Here is a 21,033-nt window from a genome sequence, read left to right on the forward strand (position 1 = left end):
GGTGGTGGCGGCGCTGAGCTTCAGCCATTGTTGCGTTTATAACAAGAGGTTAGTTCTCCAAGAAACAACCCTCTGGCTAGTCCATAGTCTAGTCTAAAGACTGAGGTGGAATACACCCTCAGTGCAAGGTCCTCTCCATGCACAGACATTTATATAACAGCTTTCTATCTGTGTAAGCTGAAAATATTCCTGTTCTTATTTTACAGAAGAACAGAATGATGCAGACCACATGTGAGTCAGTCAGTCCTTCAGTTATAAAACCACCAGGACTGTAAGGTTTTTAGTTTTTACTGTAACTAACTGGCTCGCAATTTGTGCCTCATCAGCAGGTGGCTGTTTTCAGTGAAAAAGCTTTGATAAAACACACTTCTGTGCTTCCTGCGCACAAAGCGCCTAGCTGGTGAACACTGACGGATATACTTCTCTCAGGAGTTGGTGGAGAACAAAGCAGAACTACAACAAGAGTGAAGACTGAATTCACTCTGATTGGGTGGCTTGAAACACGACTCCAAATAAATGCTAATATTTCTCCTGGATAAGTGTTTACTGATATGCTTTTCCATAACAACTTAAAAGATATAAGATGACAGAATGTCAATGCTGTATTTACATCTTGTTGTGATGCCCCTAATTGGCCGAAAGAAATCAATCAATGCGAGTTTGATAAACTGATGACCAGCTTGTAAAACAGCTTGTCAACAGAGCTTAAAAAAACAAACAGATGAGAACACTGTAGACATCCGGAGCCCTACCTATCTAGCTGTGTAAAGTGTCTTATGAAGAAGATGCTTGTGTTTGCAGAACACAGCCGCTCTTACACACTGACCGCGACCAGCTTTGCACATACAGCACAATTACAGTTTACAGTATAAATATTACTCCTCGCTCACTGGAAGTCCTCTCTTTTCTGACAGTAAATAAAACTAATAACCAATTAGTCTGTTTACTGGGTGGGAAGCTGTGTCCACTACTGTAAAGACGCTGTACAGGAGTCCGTGACTGGCTCTGGAGGAAGGGAAAATTCACTCATTAGGATGCATCAGTGGCTGGCACGTCACACTGACAATTTCCTCTTGAAAGAAGAGAGGGGTGTGTAGCTTTGTCTGTCTCTTTGTTTATTCCCACGAGTGGATATGCAGTGGCAGAACTTAGGAGGAGGGTCATGTTTACTTGCAGTGGCCTTTGTCATCTCTACCGCTTTTGTTCATTTCTCCTCATTAAAACGCTGAAATCACTCGTGCCCCTCAGAAGGCTACAAAAGCTTTCTTTGTGCTTTTTCATCCTGTATAGGAGCAGGACTCTCCTTTACAAATTCAATGTCATTAAAACCAACACATTCTGAGCAACTCGCTGCAATATTTTCCTTCCTTTGAACAACAGTAGATCTTATGAGACAGCGCAGGCGTTATTTGATATCAAGCTCTGGACATTTTGCTCCTGCACCGCATTTCTCATTCCCACTGTTCAACTTGAAAAGCTGGATTTGTCATTCCATTAAATCCAGTCATCTGCAATGCCTTTTCTATAACCCCCTATCAGATCTGACTTCCTCAGCACTCAGCCTGTGAAAGAAAAAAATCTTTGCTCTATCTTTTCACTTTTTATCTGGCAAGTTTTATCTGTGCCCTGCGTTTAACATCATTTGTCCTTTATGGGGAGGGTGGTGGGGGTTTCTTTATAAACTGGTGTCTCGGGTGTAGCCTCAGAAAAGCACTCATCAGGGTAGGATATAAATCAGAAATATTTCAGAACATTCACCTGAGAGCAAACTTAAAAGACATGGAAAAACACAGGGTGAAGAATGCCATTAATCTGTCACATAGGGCATCCATCTTTCGGAGCAAATATCAATTATATACTGGCGATGATGTTTCAAGTATAATCCCTTGCATTTTTCAAGCAAGACCTATTTTTCCTTTAATTTTCCATCAAACCCATTTGCTGGTTTGCACACCCTGACGAGTAAGAATCAGCTCAATTAGGGAGGAACTGATAACATTTTGTTCTGTATGGGGACAGACAAATGGAAATTGACTTTGACAACATTTGAATTGTGATCACTGTGAAGGTTTTTAAACAGTTAAAAAAAAAGACACAAAACAAAAAGAAAGTCCTGAAAAATACATGAGCAGAAGACCGGGAAAAGGGGTCTTAAAATATTTCAGCGTCCCCTATGACCTAAAGAGAAAAAGCAAGTCAGGTCTTTGTTTAAACTCAGAGTGCAGCTGACAAAATGGATGAGTGCTTTAGTTAAACCAGTAGCAAAAAAGCTGCAAATAAACCCCTAACCTTGAACTACTGTGTATGTAGGAAGATGTAATGTGTTGTAGTGCTTTTACTGTGGTTTTTATTTTGTACGCGACTGAATTTTATTGTTTTCTTGACTGTCTATCCAAATAGCTAAGCTTAAAGAACTCTAGTATTAGTTAATGTTTACCATCTTAGTTTGGCACGCTAACATTTGATAATTAGCACTAAACACAAAGTACAGCAGCAGCTCTAACGCATTAGTGTTGCAGGCATGTGTTCATAAAGTATAAAAGTAGGTTATACTTGTAATTCATCCTGTGGGGGGATAAATATCACCTTCATGATCGCCAAAGTCATGAGGATGAATCATCTGGGAACTGTGAGTGTCTGTAGAACATTTTGTCCCGGTCCATTGAGAAGCTGTTGAGATATTTGTCAAGATAAGTGAAGAATTTGTTGTGCTGGTGGCAGTAAAGGAAACGTCAGGGGAATGAGGTCTGGTTCTATCTCTGGTTTTGATGCATCAGTTCTGATTATGATATAAAACTGTCAGTTTGACAGGAGTGCAATGCTAAATCAATATTTTAGTCCCCTGGGGACCATGACTGTTTGTGCAAAGTTTCATGGCAATCAATCCCATAGTTGTTGAGATATTTCAGTCTGGAAGTGTTGGACCGGCCGTTTGACAGACAGCTGACAAAAGCTTTGTGTTTGCATGTGTTTAATGTGATGCAGAGAGAAAGTGAAAGTTATAGAACAGACATCTTTTGTTTCTTTGCTTTTTTTTTTTTAATTTTAATTTATTTAAATTTTGCTCCAGAATGGCAATTAGATTCATTAGATTAAACCACATGATTTAACAAAGAAAAACTTGAATGAATGAATGAAAAATTAAAACACTCTGCAGTCTGTTCATTATAGTTTCTTAAAGGATCATGATATGAACACCAACTTTAAAGCTCAAGTAAGTCGACGTCCGTCAACGATTGACAATGATTTTTTGATGTCTTTCTAACAATGAAAATAATTCCAGCTGAGCTGTACAGTAATGTTCACCTCCAACTGCAACGCTCCATGAAGAGATTTTTTTAATAAATGGGAAAAGATCTTCAGAAGTGTGAAGGTTTCTGACACGCTGTGTTTAATATTTCACTGACAAGTACTAACAGGATCTTTAAAACACTGCAGAGTTTGTCTTTCTCTTATACTCGCTGCACAGAAACAGAAGTCTTTGCTCTATATTAATGAAGTCTACATGGATTTGTATGGCGGATACAGACATCCAGTATTTTATTTCATGTTTTGTTTTTGATCATGGCCTCTGTTCATGGCTGGTACCGGCGAGTATCAATTATTCACATGGAGAGCTCCTTGATTTTTTCAGTTGGGGAGTTTTCAGGAAAATAAGGCACAGGTCACTTAATAACCAGAACAGGTCTCTATTGCAAAAAGTTGCTCATCTCTGGAGATTTGTGCTGAGGTTTTGTTTTGTGACTCTGACCTTCTGCTGAGCTGCTGTAACTCAGTGTGTTTACGTGCACTTCAAAATCCTTTTCTTTTGTTTTTAAACTTCAATAACCTGATTTCTGAAACATCACGTAGACAGGAAACATGGCGGAATGAGTTTTTAAATGTACACGTGTATGACGAAGACTTCAAAAAGGGAAAGTATAGTTTTAACAGCAGTGTGACAGGATGAAGCTTTGTATGAAAAGTCCAACTAAAACTGAAAATATCCTCCAGAATTAGATTCCTCCACTGAGCAGTTGACTATTTGTGTAATTCAGACACATTCACACTGAGGTAAAGCTGAGCGCTCCCGCTACAGAGCCTTGATCTAACTGCAGCATCAGCCTCCTGACACACACACACCAACTCTGTCTCCTACAAATTAGATTTCCATACAATGCAACAACAATTAGCCTATGTTTGGAAAGAAATGTAATGCCACCTGGATTACTTTTTCTTTTTTATCAAAACAAAATGTAATTGAACAAATGAGCAGTATATGGATATATTGTCTGCAGAGACAGGGTTGCACACCCATACAACTCAGGAGGCAACATCTTGTGTCATTATGAGTATTACTGTAAAATAAGTGAGCTGTGCTTCCACATTAACAAAGGAGGTTAGGGAAATATCTGATTATTGACCCGCTGCGTGTAAACAGGGTTTAGTAACAAGTGTATATAATTGCATTGTTACTTTGCCTGTGTAAACTAGTAAACATATGTGTGTTTTGGGTAAAAAATAAAAATGTTACTGACATGGATTTCTAAACTAAAGCAAGATGATATTTTACTGATCCCAGTGTGGAAGTTAGTTTTGGAAAATGTGTTGCTTGTCTTAAATCCGCGTCACTTTTCCTGCTCTTTGGCTCTCTGACACAGGCATCAGGAAGGATTTGGACTTCAGCTGAGACAAACCATCAAGGACCAGGACAAGTGCATTTCTGAGGGAAGTAAAAGCTGGAGAAAGACATTTCTGTAACAAAAACAAATGCGAGGCATGTGAGTCAATGTTGTGGGTTAAAATCAGTGGAGGTTATTTCAACATTATTGTGGCTGGAAATGCTGACAAGAGAGCGGAGTGCGAGACAAAGTGAGACAAAAGCTAGCTAGTGGAAATGGACAGAGAGGCTCAGAAAAAAAAAAAAAAAAAGATTAAGCTCTTGAGGTTTGGTAACTGACTATCCATCCTCAACATCTGCAAGTTAGCTGAAGGCCTGGACAATGATATCAATCAAGATTTCTCCCTTTCTGTTCAGAGGGAGGAGAAATAACCTCTGGGTCAACCTGTACAGCCGTCTGTGGAGGAGGGATAACACCCGCTTGAAATGTGATGAAGCTGCTGTCAATCCCAGTAGTCTCAAAATTCAAGCAGTAGTTCAAGAAAAACACATTCAAAAAAAATGTTCCCTATGTATTTCCTTATTTCATTTTTCTGTTCTGCTCTAATTTACTCACACGAAGACTTTATCGGTCATACCATTTCCAAATAAACTAGTGCTGTCTTTGTTTCAGATGAAAACCTGTAGACTCCGTGTGAAACATGATGCTCCTTGATATTTTCAACAATGTCAATACATTGATGATTATCTTATCGTTATCTTATCTTTCACGTCTTTGTCGACCGTTTCCAACGACACTGATCTGATAAGAGATAAGAATCGCTTTAAAAAGGCAGCTTTGAGGTCAGCTTACATTACATTAAATTTTACATCTTACGGAGACAAAACAAACATGTTTTGCCGTGTTGACATCTGCTACAATTGGTTTTCAATGTCCTTATTTGTTGTTTGCCCTTGCCTTTCTTAGAGAGATTTTTTAATGAGCCCTTTGAGGTTTTACTTCATCTAAATGTTTTCTCTCATTCCCTCTGGTTTATTGCTTTCATGTAGAAGTAAACATGGCGTGTTGTAAATGAAGAGCTCTAGAAATCACGGACTGAAGGTTCACAAACAGAATCCAACATTTCAAACTATGATAAATATTGATGGATATCACTGTATAACCATGCATTGCTCATTTGATGCTCATTTCAACAGAGGTTGAAAAACACAACATAAAGTACAAGATGTAAAAGCCTGAGAAACTTCGCACTTACTATAAAACATAGAGGACAAAGTGATTGTTACAGAAATTCAACTGCTCTCTTGTGTGTTTGTTTTTTCATTTTATTGACTTTCGCGTAAATGACTAAAATACAAATAATATTGCAGTAGTTGTTTGTAATTCAAAATCCACCTGAAGAATACAATCGATAAAACACGTAGTAAACCACCCAAAAAAAAGAAAAATAAAAACTGGGAAAATAAAATGGAAATTAAAATCGACTTTGACACAAAATGAGACGCATTTTATTATCATAGGTGTCATTAACCTCAGTCATATAAAACCTCGCAGTCCAGATGCAAGAATGAACTGGTGTGCTCATTCAGGAGGAAATGGAGAAAAATAGCCTCAGGCTGTCTCCATTTGCAAGACCAGCTGGCTAAATGTGTTGCACCTTTCACATCACCCGTTCAGGGTGAAGAAACAAGCTAAAGGCCAGTAATGAGGCTTATCATGCCTCTGGTAGAAAACGTAAAAAAAAAAAAAAAAAAGCCTGTCAGTGATAAACAAACTATGTGAAACACCAGACTTGCTACAACAGTTATGAATGTGTAAAACAGCTTATCTCATTTGGGAGAGGAATATGTTAAAGTGAAATTTGAATTCATTTTTTTGTAAGAAAATAGAAACTATATGATAGTGCAGCTAGAGGTTGTTTTTTTTTGTTCATGCGATTTCAACGCCTACTCAGCTATCTGTGGCTCTCACAGACGCAGTGCTGTGTTCATCCCACATTACACAAAGTAGAGGCCTAGCTAGCTCACACTCAGCACTCTGTACGTTACTCAGTGAAGGGAGTGCTCAAATCACAGATGGGAGTAAGCAGTGACTAACAACACCAGCCCCCCTGCTGGTTAACTGCCTGTGTGGCTGTTGAGTTGAAGTGATTAAGAACTATTTTTTATTGCATCAATCAAATTACCATGAGCATACTGTTGGGCAGTACCAGAAACATTCATCTACAGTGAGCATTTGTGCACAAAGCCCTCCCCAAGACCAACCAAACAAGAAAACTAGTCAGACCACTAAGGATAGGCCTATATATATATATTATATATCTGTATATATATATATACACTGATTATTTTTGTTACAACATTAGCATCATTATCAAATATACAAAGAGAACATGATTCCTCTATTGTATACAGAATACAGAAAAGAATGTTTTGCAGCTTGAGGCGAGGCGCGAGGAGCCTCAGCGCACCACCTGAAATGAACCCACCAACCAACAGTTAATGTTCTGTCCAGGAGGCACCAAGCAGCATTTCAGCCTGTGGAGCCACAGCGATCGCTGACAAGCCCAGTGAGTCCTCAATGTGTTGAACCTGAGGCTGCTGATTCTGATGCTCGGGCAAAGACGGCTCTGAGCACAGAAATATGAGAGTTTATTTGCTCTGTGTTTCAGTTCTGTAATCAGAGTGTAGCAGATGTGCTCTTAAATTTTGCACATCACATTTTTCTTAACATCCTGCTGTGTACTCACTATCACGAATCATGACTCCGCCACAGAACGTATAGTTTGAGAGAGAGTTTTATCTAACATTAATTCCGACAACAATACAAAGAGATAAATAATTAGCTCCAAAACTCTGTGCTGTGTTGCAAAAAGTGAAACAGCCCAGCCCTTATCACCACACAGCAGATGCCCCACAAAAGCACATGACAGGGGATTTTTTTGCGCAGTGTGGGTTTGCACCTCAGGCCAGGCGGACTGGCTGCTGGCTGGTTGCTGATGGCAGCCACTGGCCTCTGTACCGAGCTGACAAAGCGCTGCCTGATGGCTACATCCCCCTATCATGTTTTGTCAGAAGATCCAAAACCTTTCCAAAAGCTTTTAGAGTGAAATCTTATGAACAAGTGGGGAAGAGAAGCACAGTTTTAGTTCCAATATCAACATCAAAGCAATATCAAGACTCTGTGATCTTACAAGTCAAGATCGAGGTTTGTCATTTTCACAGATTTGTCAATTAAAAATGAAAAGTTGAATCATCTTATTCCGCATTTCTAGACAGAGTGACTAACACACGAGAGGCAAGTCTGACCACATGTTGCGGCGTACACTGTGTACACAGTTTACACACCTTGCACTCAACATTTCTGACAGCGACAAATGCACCTCCTTCAGAGGACTACAGACGGTAACCGAAAGTGTTGTAAAGAAATCATTTCTGGGGCTGCGATGCACCAACTGTTGTTCTCCTCAGTGTATAATTCAGCTGAGATATCCCCATGCAAATACAGACCAAGTTCTGAGTATTATCTTTGGGGGGGGAGTGTAATGACTTCATTTCTGCACCGAATCACCTCCTTAAAATGGATTGGATCTATTTTTATGCTAAGCATTTGCATTCTAGAGGCATTTGTGAATATTTGATGGCTTGCACTTTTACCAGGAAGAGGCACAGACAGTCGGGGGATGCAAGTGCAGAGCTTTAGGCATCAACTGTTCCATAATGCGACCAAAACCATTTGTGTGCTCATGGTATTGTTAATTTAAAGCAGCGGGGGATTCAGAAACAGTACAAATAGTAGTGGGAGTCACCATTACTTTTCTTTTCCTCTTCTGTATCTTTCCTTTATATTGGAGTAGTCTTTTTTTTTTAATTTAAAGCTCACATATCGTGACAATAAGTTTTGATTTAGTTTTTTTATAAACTCAAAGGTGTATAATAAAAGCTGTGAAAATATAAGTCACTTAATGCTGCCATTTCTCTAGCTCCCCCATAACCAGATGCCCTCCCCCAGCTTTCCAAGCTAGTGAGAATTTCATCTGGTTTCTGTGTTGAGAGCAGATAACCAATAGCCGGGAGCGAAGTTGTCTTGGCGTTTTCGTAGGAAAATATTTTACACCTACAGAAATAATCTGGTGGCTACAGTTGCTCTGAGGTTGCAACTAGCTATTGTTTTTATCATCAGTAAATCTGGCCAACATGATGACATAATGACAGTCGATCTATAAATCAATTGTTAGGTCTTTAAAATATCAGAGGATTGTTTAAAATGCCCAGCACACGTGCAAACATTAAAAACATCCTAAGACCTTCAGTTTACTATACATAAGTCAATTCTAAATTTGTTGCAGTTCACTTTAAATTAAACTCTAAATGACACGTCTGTACGCCAGGGCAAGCAGTTTGGTCACAGGTGAAGAGTCCTCGCAGCATCACTTACAGTTAGTCATGAACACGAGGCGACATGTGTCTGACACAGTAGAGGACGGCTGAGTCATGTAGATACTTCTCACATTTACCGGATCTTCGACAGTCACTGTACGGAGACCATAAGCTGTACGGTGATGGGTGGAAAAGGTTGAAAGGTTTGAGAACAAGGGAATGAAACACTTTTACAACCTCTTCATTTCACGAACATGATCGTAAGTTTTCATAAAATCTTCAGGGGCACAGGTGGATCGCACTTTGGATACTTTCATATGGACTTTAGGACAGGATGTCAGACAAAGTGGCAGAAATGTAGCGGAGGAAATCTTCTCACTATGATAGTTTCACCTTTTTCTTCATGCCAGCAAACTGACTCAATATTTTTTTACAACTTTTATTCATGTGATATATAGGCAGTGAGATAAGTTAGCTGTACTAATCACGTAAAAAATTCATTCACATTTTTAATTTAATTTCCTCTCATTAATTTCATTATAAAAAAAATCTTTTCTACTTGCTTTTGTTGTCTGCAAATTTTGTCCATGAAAACTGCCTGAAAGCACTTTTCCTTTTAATAATTCAGTTTAGAAAGAGAAGCACTGAACTGTTGAACTTAAAAACAGTAAAACCTTGAGTTAAACTTGCCTTTTAGTTTTTACTCTTTACTCAGACATTTCACCCCGTCTGAAAACAAATTATCAAGTTCACTTTCCACTTGAGCTCAACATCATCTTTTGCAGACTGGTTTATATGTATATAGTGATTACGTATGACAATAGACATATTGTACATGATATATTACGACATAATGCTACAAGACTACATGTTTAGACCTATATGAAACATCTCGTAAGACATGAAATCAAGTTTTTCTATTACATCAATTCAAGCATTTATGTAAATAAGAGATCTGACTTAATTCTGTGAACATTCTTCCTAAAGCCCAATTCAAACAGGAGTGAAATTAGCTGGGAACTGGGAACTAAGCCTTTTGCACCTAATTTGTGACACCTTTTTGCTGTTAGTGATCTGAAGCACACTGATGCTTGTCTGCAGGGAAGATGCTTCTGTCTCTATTACAATTGCATTCTGGTGGAGGATTGTGCAAATAACAGGAAGAGATGTGATACATTTTGATTGGATTTAAAAAGTTTTAAGTAATTTGTTCGGGGAAATTTTGCAGAGAAAACGTGTCGGCCTGTGAGGAGTAGGTAAAAAGTGCAGTTGTGTTAAAGAGGAAGCCTGTGGTGGACAAGAGAGTCAGGATTTCTGTTACATTTCCCTCCACATGTTTTTATGTGCATTTTCAAATTGCCAGAAAAAAAGGGAAAAAAAGTAATAATTAATAAAGGTAAATAATAAGGACTATAATTACTGGTGACATAGAGCATGAAATATAATATCAAACATACAATAGTCTATATGCACTCTCTATGGGTTAAAATCACTGCTTAATACTTAATACAGCTTCATGTTTTATTTTACAGATTACAAAGCCGACAGATTTGCACGGGATGATGAAGACAGACAACCTCTGCAGTTATTACAAATCACAGGAGGACCCTAAGTAATTCTTGTCCTGAGCAAACACAGCTTAGCTGTGATAAGCTGGGGAGATGAAAATTTACATTGGCGGTGCGTTCAAGTATGCTCAGACGTTTGTGGGTGAACAGCAACCTTACCATCCATGCCTACTGTTTTTTGGGGGTTTTTTTGGAGGGTCTGTGGCTCATTAGTGCAATGCTTTGTAGCAGATGACGACAGTTCCAGTTGTGTCTATATTAGCGACGGATTAATGATGAATGAAGGTTTGGAAAATGCATTTTGATAGAAGATCTCAATTATAGTTAGCTTTGATGAATTTCATTTCGAGGCACCAGTAATTCACTTCAGTCTTGTCGAGTCTCATGCTGTGAGCTATCTCCACCCTGCCCCGTCATAACCTCACATCAGTATCAGCTGACTCAATAAAGATGAATTGAATACTGACCGTCGTATAGACAAATGGATCTGCTGAGTGGAAAAAATGCAGCTTCGATCTAATGCATGAAAAATGTTGTTTCTGCAAACACAACTCATGTAGTCAGGTTTAAGAGGTTAGTTAATAGAACTTTATTGAATTTAGTGAAGGGCTGAACAGATAAACTTTATGTACTGACAGCACATATGAACTGCACATTATAAATCTGACATGGTTTACACTGCATGGGACAGTGAATGCGGCACAGCAGCACAGATCAGTTTTCCTCTTAGGATTGTGTGCAGAGATTTAATGATTGGGCAGTTAGGTGATGAACAGAAAATTAATTGTCAACTACGTTGGTATTCAAGTAATTGTTTATTTCATTTATTTTTAACGAAACCAAATGTTTCCTTCATCCAGCTTCTTAAATGTCAGGATTTGCTTTTGAGGGTTTTTAGGGATGTAGGAAATGGTAAAAGCCCATTTTTAACAATATAATGTAATTTTATAGCCAAACTATGAACTGATCAATCAAAAAATAATTGATGATATGGGTGATAAAACACACTGTGCTCTGTTACCACTTTAGACTCTTATGGGAAGTTCATTGTGATTTGCTTAGTAGTGACTTGAATCAATGTGCTGAATTATTTGTTCAGTTCAATAATAGTTCTTTATTTTAAATATATATATATATGTATTTTATTTAATTTTTTTAATTTAATTTTAATGTCTGCCTGAAGTATTATCTATCTCAGCCAGAAATGGGCAAATAACTTTTTGCTTTTGCCGTATTTTGCTAAAAGCTATCTCATGGGTTTGAAAATGTGCACTGACAGTTTAGATCATTAGAAAAAGTCCAAACAGAGAAACTTACAACACTCTACTGGACGAGGAAATGACAGTCTACATTTGTTAATCAGCAGATGAAACCATTTTGTACATAATGGCATGGGTGTGTTTGAACCAGAGAACACTTCCTCACTTAGTGCCATTAATTATGAAAAAGAAAGTAGAGAGGAGGAGTGAGAGCTGACAAATTTTAAATGCAGGAAGCAACAAAACACTTCGATTTGTCCTTAGTGCTGGTGCCTTTACTGTCGATATGTAATATGTAAAGATGTTACAGCGGAGTTTAAGATATTAAGTATAAGACCAAAACTTTCTCATAATGATATTCAATCTGAGAATTATGAGAAAGTATGCTGTTATTATGAGAAACCCACACAGGGAATTCAACTTTCATAATAACCTCACACAAGTGGGTTTCCAAACAGGTGGGTATTTTGGTAGCAATCATTTTCTAATGGTATTTGCTTGAGAAGTGTTGTCGATAAAAGACTGTAATAACAATTTGAACTCCCCCAGCTGTTGATGGCTGCAGTACGCCTCTAAAATCAGACATGTAGAACAATTATTACCGAATGTGAAAACACACAAATTCATCTCTTCAACATTAATAATGTAGGGTTTGTGGAGCCACGTTACTATGTTCGGAACAAACTATAGCGGGACCAGCGGAGATGGTGGGTGCAGATCTAGCTATTTCAAGAATTGCATACTCTTGGATTTTGTAAGGAGGGAGAAGGAAAAGATGGGCTCATTTATTGAACCTTCTTCTGCTCTTGTGGTTGTTTTTCTTCAGTATTACTCAATCTTGAAGATTTTCATTTAACTAGATGTCTGTTAATCACTATCTATTGCTGAACAATTGCCGGTGATTGATTCTGTGGCCGGCTGATGAAAGTATTGCAATATTTATACTGTATATTTGCAGTATTATGAACTGGGTGTCTGTGGCGACATTCCCAGAAAAATGCTGTTGTTAAGTTTCTGCTAATGCAAACCGAACATCACTGCTGCAGCTTCACATTAAAAGCATAAAACTGAATTCAGTGAAGGGCTGAAAAATTAATGCAAAGTGTTTGTTTCTATCATTAATCAAAAATGCATCTAAAAAAACAAGACAACGGTCATTTTCGACATTTTCTGACAGCGAATAGGTTTGAAATATTGCAGGGGATAATGGAATGACACAAAGCAGCCTCGGTGAGCTGTTACATGAAGAGCTGCAGACGACAGGCTGCACACCTCCAACTTCTCAGCGTGTAGATATAGATTGCTTATTAGCCAGACGACCAAGGCCAGTGGAATTTGTTTTCAGTGCAGTATGTTATTTTCTGCAAAACATGAATGGACAACATCAGACAAGTACATCAATGGGCAACAGCACACAATGCATGTTAGTGGAATGTGAGTCCTGACGGCTAAGGGGGGAAAAAAAGCTGTTTGTGAAACCAACTCCTCTCACTGTGCCCTGCTGTTCTCTCAGACTCATGCTGTCTGCAGCATAAAATCAGATCACGGCTGCTCACAAAATGATGGAAAAAGGCAAATTATTTCCTGACTTCTTTATAAAAACGATAATAGTTTGAATTCTGTGACCTGCAGTATTAAACTGCATTTGCTGTTGCCACCAGTGACTGCAGGTGTCACCAAATCAATCAGGACCGAAACCTTCAAGATTGCCACTTTTGGTAGCTTCAGTTGCGAAAACACAACCACAAAAACATGGATTATTGAATTGCCAGGATCCGGTTATTGGGAATAAAATCAAATCACACTGCAGGTTTTGTGTGGCAGTGAGCGCTTTGCGGATACGTTAAATGTACATGCCTCTTTGTTATGCTGATAGCAGTATTTTAATGACATTTTTAGGAGACGAGGTTGGAAAGTTGAACGTTTAGCATGCTATCGCTACAGATATGATTCTTTACATTATTTTGCAGATCAAACCAGGCAAGAGAGAGGACTCCAGACATCCTATATTTGCTACAGGAAGTCCGTCACCAGTATTTGATAAGCTGATAGTACATGAGTTTCTGTGTTTTAGACACTTTCTATTACTGGTCAAAAATAATTCAATGCAGCTCTACATCCACCCTGAAAATATGTACAGTGTTTCTTTGACCAATCAATGAAGCGTTTAGCAATACATCACGGTATATCAGATAAATGACTTGCTGTCAACTTGAGCTTTAATGTAAATCTCATACAGCCACAGCTAAACTAGATTTCCATCAGACTTACAAGCGTTGTTTTCATATTTTTGTTGAGGCTGCAGAAAATCAGAGGGGACAAGAACTACACTGAGAACATTTGCAATAGTGAACTGATCTATTTAGTACAAATTGTCAAGGGACGACCTTTGCATCGACACTCTTGTACGAGGTTTCTACACATCTAATTTATTCTCTTCATGATGATTTTGCCCTCTGGAGTCGGGATAATTAATTGTTTTCATTACCAAATATTCTCCAGTGCACTCATATCCCTATATTTCAATAACTCCCAGATTTATTGGAATTACCACCCAGAATATCCTGTTTTATATTCGCACTCCTCACCCCGGACTCTGTCTCTCTCACCTCGGCTGCAGCCCTGCCTACAGACAGGCAGTGCAAACAGCAACTGCTGGGAGATAATCAATCTTTCAATAAATGTACAGCAGAAGGTTTTATAGAAACCACAGTTACTTTCATTTTATATGTATCAAGTGTGGAGAACAGTAAAGCCTCTTCTCTTCACTCTGTTTCAACAGGAGCCAATTATATGTTGGTTACAATCACTGACCTGAGAAGCACGATCAGTGTACAGTGATGAATTCATAACAACTTCTAAGCTACGGTAGGCATTCAAATTTGTATGCAGCTTTTTGTGTGTCTCAGCGCGCCCAGTGTCCTACCTGGCTGCTTTCTGAACAGCAAGACAAAAATATTCCCTCAACATATATTTTATTTATCACATAATCTTTTAAAGGTAAAGCCAGACGGATAACTCAGCCGACATATATTATTGATGGCAGAGCTATCATATGGACATATATAAATCAAAATGTCTTGCTAAACTGCTGTACAGAAATGCCAAAGATACGTTTGCAGTCATTTAGAACAAATGTTGCCAGTACTCAGTTTGTCTACCAGCTGTAAAATACCTAGCCCAGTACTTGGTCGATCATAAACAAATTTTATTGTTTTCAAAAATGTTTGCTTATGTTGCATTTGAAAATAAATAAATAAATGAAAGAATATAAACCTCGCTCCAACACAGTGACGTCCGCCTGTCAGTCGGTCCACCACTTTGGTCCACACTTAAATATCTCAACCACTCTTTGATGGATGATGATGTTCATGTTCCCCTCAGGATAAGTTACACATTAAAAAAACAACACACTAAATTCAAATGGTGACCATGGTCCGCCCATCCCTCTTTCCATCTGGCTGTAACCTGCCCGGTCGCTGCCTCCTCTCTCCACCCAGCAACGGCCCTCAGCTGTTTCTGCCATCACCTGAGCATCACCTGCCAGCACACCTGCCCCTCATCCACCTTGATTAGCCACTCACTTCATGAACCACTAGTCCTCTGCCACTGTTCCCTGTCGACACATAACAGTCATCATCTATTACACTTAAAATACGCATAATACTACAAAATCATCATCATCACCTTCTATAAATAAATCTACTACCTGCCTCTATAAGAAGAAAGTAAGAAAAAAACAGCTGCCTTCACCATGGCAGCAGCAATTCTGTGGTTTGTTGCAATCTCCTACCTGCTGAGGTAACGAGCTCTCACAGTTGCCAAATGAATTTATTTTTGTAGAGGAAGTTACACGACAGATTGAAACAGCACAATCATCACTGGAAGTGAGGTCTCTGCAAATTAAGATCATTTTAAAAGGAGAAATGTTCTCCAATTTCTGCAGCAGCATCAATATGCACTTACACCTTGATAATTTGTACTGCATTTAACACTTCTTTCATACCTTTATGACACCCATTCATGCATTTTATATGTAAAAGAGTGTTATATTATCATCCAAAACTTTAGTTGATAGGTTTTTTAATTTTTATTAAGAACAGATTATTTATTCTGTAAGAAACAAGGCTGCCTTCCTTTTACACTGTATTTTGTCAGTTTTTCCTCCCAGAGGACAGAGGACTAAGAAACTGGAAGTACTGTATGTACAAGTGTAACTTGTATTTTCCTGAGCTGCATTCCATAACCTGCAAGCACAAGCATGCACACAAACACTAGCACACATCCATATATACATGTGCTCCCACCCCTCTCCTATTTCTCTCCGTCATTCATTTATTCTGCTGCATTCAATGTCACTCTGGAAAATCACATCAGATAAATACCCAAATATAACTGTCCTCTGAGCATCAGCAGAAGCGCTGATTTACTTGTGCTTCTCAATTGACTTGACGGGTGGATTTGCTTGAAGCCATCTTGGGAACTGTCACTATCATTTGCAGCTAGATCAGCGCTGTGTTGATGACTAGCTCTCGCAGGCCTCAATCAGACAACACGCTGGTAACGCACATCCTCAGAGGTCAAAGCAAACCATGAACTAAGCTGCCTTTTCATGAACACCATGCTAATAAAACAGGCCTTTGTTAAAACAAAGTCATGTACATATATCTGACACTGTTTGCTCGGACTACAGATTTTCTAACAATACAAACTCTGCATCGACAGTGTCAGTATCCACATAAAGTTTTGATTGTTTTAGTTTGTCAACATTAAAAATGAATCACCTTTTACACCCGAACTATTCAACTGAGGCATTGACTGTATTTAATTGAATTCGATCAAACAGCTGTAATTATTAGTAAATCACTAACTAACTTAATGGATTAGTCTATGAAAAGAAAATGAATCACCTGTTTTGATAATGTTTTTCTTTGTCATGTGTGACAGCAAATTGAATATGTCTAGACAAAAAACATGACAATTAAAAGAGATGACCGTGCGCTTTGAGAAATTGTGTGTGCCAGCATTTCATAGACTAAATCAACAGCATGATCAACACATTATAAAACCATCTACTCGCTTTAATTGAACACTACTTAAACTTATTTATCCGTGCAAGGGTAATTGTATGCAGCTGCTCACCCAGGTCAACGAACAGCCACACAGCGTTGATAGCAAAGCAAAACACAATAATAGCTTTATGTGGAAATCTGATTATATACCGTAAACCTCTGTAAAGAAATGGAAATATTCAAAAGGATGAAAACATATGCACAGTAACCTTGTTGCACAAAAGCATAAAAATTATTGAATTAGAGTAACAAGTAAACAAACATAAAGTACTTCCTACCACATCATAAATATACTGAGGTATAACCTGCCCATGTCTTCTGCAGACTGTCTCTAGTTCAATAACAAGCAGCTGCTAAATTCTTCCCTGATTTTTTTTTTTTTTTTTTTTTGGTAGCATAAAGCAGTGAGTGTAACAAACAACCCTCATGGTGAGCATGTGTGAACCTGCTCTGTCCAACTATCCAATAAATTCTCTTCGGCTGACTGTACTTAATACAAGAGAGACTTCAGCCGCTTTACGTGCTGTTGCCATGTTGCTCTGTCCTGGTAACAGGCCACTTCACTCCATCTCACAGTTACAGTAGTGGAATATTTCCATGAGTGTGAAGATGACACAAGAGACATCCCTCTTGACTGTCCACAGTGATTCAGCTGCAGTAAATGTTTCATTCTCACATGCAGTGTTGCTCTGGGAGCTCACACTGGCCTCCGGAGCACTAAAACTAAGTGCATCATGTAGAGTGTGTGACTGTTTGACCAGGACAGTACTGAACTGGAGGATGCAAGAGTCACAATACAGCCTACAATTTCTGCACTTGTCTCACAACACTATATGGGAAGGAAATGTATTTTTAGAGATGTCAAAAGTGCACTAATGAATCTCTGGCTCTGCCTGAAGCTCACTGACTGTTGATGCCGTCAGCCACTCACAGACTCAAGATTACGGGCCTTTATTTGTAGCAAATAAATTCAGAGCAATTATCAGGGAAACCCAGACAATGTGGCTCGTATTTAAAGTGACAGGTCATTTTATGGCAAGAGTTTTTATTGTCGTGAATGTGCACTTATACGGCATCAACAATCTCCTGCGGCATTATCCCCACCAGATTCTGTTGTCAACAACGACGCTGCGCTCCAAACCTCCACAATGACACGCACAGGGACTTACTGTTGGTATTAATGTGATCTCTGTCACGTCCCTGCAGTTCACGTCTGGGGCCTGGAAACAGGTTCGTAAACTGAAATGGGTACAAACACCCAAAGCAGCCACTAATGATGCTGGCTGACAGTGTTTGAGCTCATGAGAGAATGGGTGAAAATGTTTGATATGCAGGACTTTTTAAAAACTAATTACAGAATGAGTGTCCTAGTTTTAAAAGTGGCATAAAAAGACAATGAGCCACGGTTAGTTTTTAAAGGAAGAGTTCAACATTTGGGGGGAAATACACTTATGCTCTTTCTGGTGGAGAGTTAAGAAGAGAAGACTGACGCCACTGTCATGTGTTTATGGCAAATATGAAGCTACACAGCCAGCAGTCAGTTATCTTAGCGTAGCATAAAGAAACCTCGAAAAGCACCTTGAAAGCTCACAAATTAACACATTACATATTGTTCCAATCAAACACCTAAGTGTACGATATGTCGCGGTTTTATGGAGGGGGTTGTGTGTGAAACCGTTTCTGGGCAGGTGCCATAACTTCAGACAGAGCCAGGCTAGCTGTTTACCCCTGTTTTCGATCTTCTCGTCTAACTTAGAGCAAGGAAACAAATGCAGTGGGGTCCAAATGTCTGAGTTGTTTTTAAGACTTTTGGACCCCACTGTAAGTGTATTTCCCAAAAATGTGGGACTATTCCTTAAAACTGCCAAAAACGCACACGTTAGCCTACAGATTCTAGAGACCATGGACAAAACAAGCTATTCAATGTATAAGCTATAAGTTGAAAGTGTCTTTTTTTAGTTTTAATTTTGCTAAAGTGGAAAAATCCCTGTAGAAATGTTCCCTGACCACGCTGACAAATATAAAGTTCCTCCCCACAGATGCCTATGGGTGCCAAGGTGAAATAGAGACCTGCCTCCTGGAGGAATTTTTAACCCAGCTCAGCACAGAGCCTTATTGCTCAAAAAGAAGCATGCATAGATTTCTGTCTGCATTTCTTTGCTTTTTTTTTCTTTTTCTTTTTTTTTTTGCACCAGCTCTGTGCCATTTGAAATTGGGACCTGCCCAGAATGAGCCCTCATGTGATGACAAGAATAGCTCCTCTAAAGACACAAGAGTGGAGACAAATTAACTGTGTGTGATCAAGCGTAAAGAAACTGTACACCGGGAGTGGAGCAAAGGCTTGAAGGAATTTGAGAAGAAAGGGATTCCAGACATTCCTAAAAGTAAAAGAGCAAGTTCAAGTCGAATGATGTGGGCTAAACAAGGTGCGGAGAATTTCTTTTTAACAGTTCCATTTATAATCCCAGTTCATTCAGATGAGGTAAGGAGTTACTGAGGGAGGTATGAAACTCTTACTGCTGCATGGAATCTTGAGCACTTTATTGGATTATGGCTCTCAGTAAGGATGCATAATGCTGCTTCACGCCACATTTTCAGGTGGAGTGCAGTACAAGATATGAGGAGCCCTTTTCTACAGAATGAGCAGCTGGTTTCAGCAGAACCTGAACATTCGCATTAACCTTAACAAAAGGCAAAGGTATAGCCCACTAATGAAGGAGAGGCAGAGTCTGTCGCTGTAAATCATGACATAAATGTTGTATATAAATTCTTCTCCGCCTAAATTTATCTGACCTGCTTTTTTCCGTTTGAGGAAGAAATGTAATATAATATTATTATATTGCAGCCTACTTATGATTAATTATTAATCTCTTGTATGTGAGGTGTCATTCTCAGATGTGTTAGGTTGCAGCCTCTCTGTACTGAGGACGTTTTGTCCTCTATCACACCCTCCAAATAACCTGATCTTTAACACACAAAAGAAATTCCTGCTCTATCCCTCTCCAGACCACACACACACACACACACACACACACACACACACACACACACACACACACACACACACACACACACACTGTGAATTCACACTTTGAAGTAAAAGGCATAAACACAGTGAAACTTTCTCATGCTTTACCTTGTATGTGCTGGTTGACCACATTCTCCAGCCGATCCAGCCTCTGCATGATCCGGAGAGTGTCGCCTCTTTTGTCACCCTCTAACTTTCTCTCCGGCAAAGGCATTGGGACTTTGATGTAAATATTGGCGATGTAATTAGTTACCCATCCGACATAGAGCAGGCAAACAATGTTGGTCATGCCGCTCAGGATCACGCATGTGGACACCAAAGTTTTGGTTCTCCTGGTGCAAGCCATGCCAACATCCCTCCATACACTACAGCCTGCACTATACCCGTTATACCGGAGGACAGGGCGACAGTCGCCCGCAAAAAAAAAAAAAAAAAAACTGGAATAATGAAGTTATTTCCAGAGACTGTGCAGCGATGCAATATCCGATGCGCCCAGCCTTTACTTCAGAAGTGGCTTGTGGTTTTTCGGAGACGGTGAAACACCGGTTAATGTCAAATATCTACAGGTGAAGGTTCCCTCTCCCGCTCCGTGGCAAACCTGCATCGGCTCCAGCTGCATTTGAGGATCAAGGAAACAGGAGAGACGCCGAGCATCCTGCTGCAGCCAATGGGAGGGATGGTGAGGACTGACAGCCTCCCTGCTGCACGCGTCCCTGCTGCGCACTGATTCACTGTGAAAGTGGATCTGACCGGACCATTTCCATAAGACCAGGACACAAAGTCTTATAACCTATTTCTGTCCAAACGACGAGACATTTGCGCCACAACAACCCGAACAGTGCACATTTGATGTTTGCTTTCCATCCCTGAGCAGTGAGACACATCCGGCTGAAGCGCAGGATTTCTGAGACTTTTTTTTTTTTTTTTCATCCTTCCGAGCACGACTAGAAAGCACTTTTGGAGTTTTATTGCCATGAGATCTAAAATGAAAGAGTAAGCTACCTGCTGCAATACTGGATCAAACCACGAGATAGAGACAGCGGGACTCCGGGAGAAATCAAGGTGTGGCGGGGGGGGGGGGGGGGGGGGGGGTCATGTTATAGGTCTGGCTTTGGTCCAGCTCACT

At 39.4% G+C, this 21,033-nt stretch overlaps 1 protein-coding gene across 1 annotated transcript in view; it reads right to left on the bottom strand.

Moving 5' to 3' along the window:
* galnt18b (UDP-N-acetyl-alpha-D-galactosamine:polypeptide N-acetylgalactosaminyltransferase 18b) overlaps nt 1-20,805 on the bottom strand; it is a 77,314-nt gene extending 56,509 nt beyond the window's left edge. The window contains exon 1 of the mRNA XM_023410822.2: nt 20,016-20,805. Coding sequence (XP_023266590.1) covers nt 20,016-20,253 — 238 coding nt within the window. The 5' untranslated portion in view covers nt 20,254-20,805. The remainder of the gene's footprint in view (nt 1-20,015) is intronic.
* Between the last annotated feature and the right edge of the window lie 228 nt (nt 20,806-21,033).

The sequence above is a fragment of the Seriola lalandi genome, unplaced genomic scaffold, assembly GCF_002814215.2.
Source record: "Seriola lalandi dorsalis isolate HSWRI2012SDOR001 ecotype SW California unplaced genomic scaffold, Sedor1 jcf7180002054440, whole genome shotgun sequence".
Classification (NCBI taxonomy): Eukaryota; Metazoa; Chordata; class Actinopteri; order Carangiformes; family Carangidae; genus Seriola; species Seriola lalandi.